General features: G+C 49.4%; 1 protein-coding gene across 2 annotated transcripts in view; it reads right to left on the bottom strand.

Moving 5' to 3' along the window:
* Window positions 1–184: 184 nt before the first annotated feature.
* Window positions 185–6,943, bottom strand: part of LOC115271252 (phosphoinositide 3-kinase regulatory subunit 6-like) — a 42,750-nt gene continuing 35,991 nt past the window's right edge. For both annotated transcript variants that reach the window (XM_029912215.1, XM_029912214.1), the window contains exons 4-5: window positions 5,895–5,986; window positions 185–375 (exon numbers count right to left, since the gene is read on the bottom strand). In XM_029912215.1, the coding sequence (XP_029768075.1) occupies window positions 283–375; window positions 5,895–5,986 (185 nt within the window). In that variant the 3' untranslated portion in view covers window positions 185–282. The remainder of the gene's footprint in view (window positions 376–5,894; window positions 5,987–6,943) is intronic.

Raw genomic sequence — 6,943 nt, 5'->3', positions numbered from 1 at the left:
AATAATATCTAGCTCTTATATAGTGCTTGTTATCTGCAGATCTCAAAGTGCTTTACAAAGGAGGTCAGCATGATTATTCCCATTTTACAGGTAGAGAAACTGAGGCACAGAGAAGGAAATGACTTGCCCAAAGTCACCTACTAGCAGAGCCAGGAACCGAACCTAGGTTTCTTGTACCCCCTACTAATACAGTGTCCACGAGGCCACACTACCTATTCTGCTATAAATTGGGTGCAAGTGTTCTCAGGGCCAGGCCCCATAGCTTTGAATTTCCCTGGATTGTTAAATACCATCTGCAGATCTTACCTTTATTAGGGTGTACATTAATGTATGAAGCAGGGGGATGATGTAATGTCTGTAATCTCCTTTTTCTGCCTGCAAAATCAAGCCAAACAGTTAACTAAAGCTCATGCTGCTTAACGACTTGCTGACTGGTGAAGCAATTGAGTGGTGTTTGCATCAGAGGAAGGAAACCCAAATGAAATGCTGAGCACACCCTGCTCTTTTAAGGCACAACGGCCGAATTTCAGCAAGACAGAAATGCAGCGGCCAGCCAGCTTGGTCCAAGTTCTCAGTCCAAATAAATGTCACCATTTGCCTGCCAGTTTAACAGGAAGACTCTTAAAGCAGCAAGCTGGCCAACATTCTGAGTCTGCAACGATGCTAATGGTCACCAGATTTGTTTCTAGTCACTGGGAGGCCCAAGGATTTGTAGAGATTCATGTTTCTTTTATTAATGAGGAACTGAATTGTGCTCCCACCCCCAAGCACATTTCAATAGATTGACAGGGACAGGGTCTGTCTCAACCTGACCCCTACATGCCACTGCATAGTTGAGTGTAGATAATGTCTGAGGAGACACACAACACAGCGTGTGTGTTACAGTCTTTCCTATATTGTTTAAGGGGGTTTCAAGTGCCAGGTCTGTAACTGCCCAGTGACAGAACTTTCTTTGTTTGGAACACAGTACAGTAGTTCCTCACTTAACGTCGTTCCGGTTAACGTTGTTGTTTCGTTGTTACGTTGCTCATCAATTAGGGAACATGCTCGTTTAAAGTTGCACAATGCTCCCATATAACGTTGTTTGGCAGCCGCCTGCTTTGTCTACTGCTTGCAGAAAGAGCAGCCTGTTGGAGCTAGCTGGTGGTGACTTGGAACCAGGGTGGGCCGGCAGCCCCCCTATCAGGTCCCCACTCCCTAAGTTCCCTGTGAGGCAGTCGCCCAGCAGGCTATCAATTGCCGGCAGTTCAGCTGTCCCTCCCCCCACTGCCATGTGCTGCTCCTGCCCTCTGCCTTGGAGCTGCTCCCGGGAGCCTCCTGCTTGCTGTGCGGGGGGAGTGGGGGAAGAAGGGTGCTAATGTCAGGGTGTTTCCCTGCCCCCACACTCCTGCCACACATCCCCCCGCTCCTTTACCCGATCTCCACAGAGCGGGGGGGAGAGGGGGGGGGAAAGACACAACAGGGCTCAGGACAGAGCAAGCTCGCTGGCAGCAGCTGCTGTCTCAACTTGCTGATCTACTTAAAAAGGCAATGTGCTTAGAGTGCGGTCAGTGTACTTAAAGGGGCAATGTGCGTCTCTCTCTCTCTCACACACACACACGGTGTGTGCCTCTGTGTCTCTCTGCCATGCTGTCTCTCCTCCCTCCATTCCTGCTGCCTTGTAGAGTGTGAGGCTACATTAACAACGTGTTAACCCTTGAGGGCTCAGCCAAGTGCTAGTTCATCATTTAGCAGTAAGGCATTCCCTGGGAAATATCCCACCCTCTTCCACCCTCTGACTTCACCATCTCAACCAAGCTTCACAATCATCATTGCTGTGTACAGTATTAAATTGTTTGTTTAAAACTTATACTGTGTATATGTGTGTGTATATATATATATATAGTCTTTTGTCTGGCGAAAAAAAATTTCCCTGGAACCTAACGCCCCACCCCCATTTACATTAATTCTTATAGGGAAATTGGATTCGCTTAATATCGTTTTGCTTAAAGTAGCATTTTTCAGAAACATAACTACAATGTTAAGCCAGGAGTTACTGTATTGGGGTTCAGGCAGCTTTGCGTGATGAGCTTGCTCCCCAAGAAGGGAGCAGGGAAGTGTTTCTAACAGAGCTGGTCAGGATTTTTTTTAAAGTGAAAAATGGCTACAATGTAAAATTTCTGGTTAAAAAAAAGGGTTTTCAGCAACTGAAAACCAAAGCACTTTGTTTTTTAGCTTTTCAACCCCCTCTGCCCCCTAACTTAATGCAAAATTGATATTTCCCATGGGAAGTTCTGCTTACACCAAAAAATAACCATTTCCCATTGAGAAAACTTCTTGATGGAAAATTTCCAGCTAGCTTTAGTTTCTGATCCTGCACAGCAGAAACAGAATACGGGTCGCTGCATCAACCCCTGCAAAGCCAGCTGGGCCAGAGCAGTACGCAGCAGACCCACCATAGCTCTGAGCCCTGAATAACCAATGCCCGGGCTGCCAGCCCTCAGGGGTTCAAAAGAGAAAATTCCCCAGAAAAGAAACAGATTTACAGGTCTGTCGCATCTTACGCTGGGGTTACGTTCCGCAGTCAGTGCGTAAAGCGAAAATCGCGTATAGTCAAAATTACATTGAGTGTAATGGCGGGCGGAATCGCCCGCACTACAGGTACAGTATTAAAATTGTTATTTTTCTCTTTCTTTTTTGTTTTTGTTTTGTTTTTGCCGACCGCGTAAAGCTGAAATCGTGCATGTTAAATGCGCGTAAGATGCGACAGACCTGTATTTCGCCTAGAAAGGCTCACAGACCCTAGTACCCAATGCAAGTATAACACCCTGGCCTAGTGTGAGTGCTAATGTCTCTGGCTAATATCCTGCCACAGCAACCATCCAGTCTGCTGCTATGGGCCAGGTACAGGAGTTCCACCTTTGCTTAGACAGCAAGAGCTTGTGCTTTTCCTTGCTCGAGAGCCCAGGTTTGATCCTTGCTGCGAACTCTGGTAGCTGTGATTTGAGCACTAGTGCAAATGGCATAATAACCTGGAAGGAGCAGTGACTCTGTGTGTCAGCTGAGAAGCACAAAATCAGCTGCAGCCACATCAACAGTCAGGTGTACAACAACTCCAGCTGACCCCTCTCACTTTACACCTCCCCAGCTCTCAGACATTTCCACACCTTTTCATTCTCTGCTTTCCCCTGCCAGCCTTCCCTTGGGAGACCAACTCAGCGATGGTGGTGAAGGGGAACAGGAAGCACACCTAGCCTCTGCTAAGGGAGAGGGCTCTGCTCTGATCATTGAGATAAGGTGCCTGCTGCATTCACTCTGGCAAGCAGCATGCGGTGGTTTGTGTTTCAGACCGAGACCTTTATTTGATAAGCAGAGAGCCAGAACCCAACCCTTGCTAAAGAGATGGCATCAAGTGTCAATCAGCCAGCCTAAGCGACTGCAGCACTGCCAGTGCCACCGCAACGTGACCATGGCACGGAAATCTGAGATTATACACAGAGATAAACACCCGGAGCCAGACTGCGGGTGTGTGCGTGGGTGGGTGCAGGCGGACAAGCAGATGCAAAGGATTTCTGCCCCCTCCTCCCCCTGCCTAAGGCCTTGTGGCTGTCAGAAGGGCAACAAAGAGACGGGATCTATGGCCTCACTCCATCTCTGCACCAGCCTGCAGAGCAGACAGAGAACACCACGGGGAGCAGCCTGCACCGCCCCCCAGCTCAGGAGGAATAGCCCTAGAGCACTGCCCCCCAGCCATGCCCCTAGCACCCTGGGGCCCCCAAGCCAGGGCCTGGGAGCAGCTCTGTACTGGCTGGGGAGAGCTCCATCAGGGAGAGTAACCTCTGGGGGCATTTCCACCCACTTAAGACCCGATGACACTGGTCACACACATTTATTACCAGTATAGCTATTTCAATTAGTGGGGTGCCTTTTTAGCAATACAGATTTTCTGGTACAGTCCCTAGTGCGGATGCAGTTATACTGGCATAAAGGTGCCTTATATTGATATTGCTTATTGGTCTTCCCTACAGAAATAAGCTAGACCAGTATAAGGCACCTTTATAGCAGTATAGCTGCACCCGCACTGGGGCGAGTGGTACTGCTTTAACTGCCCTGGACTAGTTAGAGCAATACACCTTTTGTGTGTAGACTAGGCCTCAGCATCACTGAGAATCTGGCCCAGAGGCTTCAGCACTGCACAGAGTGGGCAGGCGAAGGTCCTGGAGCTGGAGGTGGGGTATCTGACTAAAGTAAGGAGAGAGGATAATGGTCGCATAGTAGGGCAGCATGCCAGGTCCAGACAGTCCTGGGGAGGGCAGGCGGGACAGACCGGGTTCGCGCTAGGGGTGCAGGAGGGTTTAGAGCAGCCAGATTATAAACGGGAGTCACAGTGCGAGATGTTATAGGTATGCTGGGCTTTGTGCCAGAAGATGAATATAAGAACATAAGAATGGCCCTACTGGATCAGACCAAAGGTCCATCTAGCCCAGTATCCTGTCTTCCAACAGTGGCCAATGCCAGGTGCCCCAGAGGGAATGAACAGAACAGGTAATCATCAAGTGATCCATCCCGTGTCGCTCATTGCCAGCTTCTGGCAAACAGAGGCTAGGGACACCATTCCTGCCCACCTTGGCTAATAGCCATTGATGGACCTATCCTCCATGAATTTAGCTAGTTCTTTTTTGAACCCCAAAAAAAACAGGAGATGAGGAAAAACAGGAGGTGAGATATCAGGGTTTCTCAACCTCAATAGGATGGGGAACTGGCATACAGTCTATGATCTGATCAGCAGCCTGCTTATGGGGAGAGGTGGTAATGTGTAGGTCAGATGGGTGGAGGGGAAGGTGTGTGGTCTAGGCATAGGTGGTCCCTGACACAGAATAGTCAGACAGCTTCTTGTAGCACCTTAATTCTAAGCTACCAGACATTCATCCTTTAACCACAGCACTGTATTTCCCAATTCAGGTGACACCAAACAAATCAGGTCCTTGTGATAAACCTGCTGAGCAACTGGAGGCCAGGACGGGGCAGTGTGGTGAATCTGCTAAGGGTGACTCTGCCACTGCTCTCCTCCTCCAGCCACGGAGGGAGATAGGTCATGGGGGCTGGGGAGGAGGTTCCATGGTAATTGAGAGGGCAGCTGGGGTCCCTGGGAGGAGCGTGGTGGAAGGCAGTTGGTGGATTGGTATCTGGACCCACCCACCCGGCTAAGTACTTACAGAGCTTCCCCGAATTGTGGTGTTCACAGCATGCCACTAAATTACAGGAATGAGGCTGGTGACCACACACCCTCCCTGGCGACAGAGGAAATATTGCAGGGCAGAAACACAGATCAGCCTCCACAATAATTCCAGCCTCCACTGCCCCCTAGTTCGGCCATCCCAGGCACTGAGCTGTGCAGTTAACATCTCTGTGCTCAGAGTCAGAGCTCCAGAGACGGCTGGGATCGTCCTACCCAGCAACATCCATAACAGCAGGAAGAGGCCGCTGCAGGCACAGAGCTGGCCTAGCAACCCAGGTCTGGTCTATACTACCTGCCTGAATCGGCGGGTAGAAATCGACCTCTCGGGGATCGATTTATCGCGTCCTGTTGGGACGCGACAATCGATCCCCAAATCGGCGCTCTAACTCCACCAGGGGAGGTGGTAGTAAGCGCCGCCGACAAAAAGCCGCAGAAGTCGATTTTGCCGCCGTCCTCACAACGGGGTAAGTCAGCTGTGATACGTCGAATTCAGCTACGCTATTCACGTAGCTGAATTTGCGTATCTTAAATCGACTCCCCCCTGTAGTGTAGATGTAGCCCCAGTCAGAGATGCCATGCTGAGGAGGGCCATATAAAGCCATAGTGAGATGGGTATGCTAGACACAGACGGATTCGGTACCAGGCACCAATGGCAGACCTTGCTCTCTCTTCTTACCCTTTCCAGCTCTTTCACCAGGATTTTAACCAAGATGGCACTGTTGAGGGGATTCCGATCAATTTTCTTATGCAAGGTCCAGCGCAACATCCCTGTGAGACCAAGAACAAGGGAAAGGTCAGAAAGCAGTGCTAAGGAGGGAGTGCACCGTGGTAGCTAGGGGTGGCAACTAAGCCATGAGACCTGAGTTCTATGCCTGGCTCCACCACTGACTTAGGGCATGTGCATTCTTGGTCCTGCCACAGCACAGGGGACTGGACTCGATTCCTTCTCAAGGCCCCTTCCAGCCCTATGTTTATATGATTCTGTGATTTTTGCTGCTATAAGCTACATCTTCTCTAGGGGGTTTTGCCAGTTTACAGCTTGTAACTATAACCAGCAAACCCTTTTAAGTGTAGACAGGGCCTCCATGGGGAAGTTTACTGGCATAAAGATACTGGTACAAATATACCACAATAGCTATACTGGTAGAACTCATCATGTGGACGTTTATTCTGGAATAAGTTTCAGAGCAGGAGCCGTGTTAGTCTGTATCAGCAAAAACAACGAGGAGTCCTTGTGGCACCTTAGAGACTAACGCATTTATTTGGGCATAAGCTTTCGTGGGCTAAAACCCACTTGGGGGAGCTATACTGCTGGAATTATAGTGGTGAGTTTCCCCATGCAGACAAGAAACCTTTAGTTACAGCAGTGCAGTTCCTGTGCATGGATAAGTCTTACCTCCCTGAGCACTCTGACAGGAAGTTATAGTCCCAGGGCTTCAACGGAAGCCTCCCACACTTAACACTGCACACATTTCTCAATGGCAAGAGATGAGAGATGCTATCTCTGAGCCATCGCCTTAGCCTTGGCAGCGCTGTCAGTACATGTGCACATCAGAGCCGGAGAGCTGGTAGCAGTGCAGAGTCTCGTGCCAAGGACAGTATCATCAACCCCAAGCAATCAAAAATCATCAGAAAGTCAGATTTTTTTTAAACCACCTGATTTTTCAGCCAGGGATAAATAGTGGATTCTTTTTATTTGCTTGCTGGGTTTTGAGCCGTTAGCTC

The sequence above is a fragment of the Terrapene carolina genome, unplaced genomic scaffold (genome assembly GCF_002925995.2).
Source record: "Terrapene carolina triunguis isolate 2854851 unplaced genomic scaffold, T_m_triunguis-2.0 Scaffold192, whole genome shotgun sequence".
In the NCBI taxonomy this organism is placed as follows: domain Eukaryota; kingdom Metazoa; phylum Chordata; order Testudines; family Emydidae; genus Terrapene; species Terrapene triunguis.
Note: the sequence above shows the minus strand (reverse complement) of the source record. Positions and strands in the feature narration are given on the sequence as shown.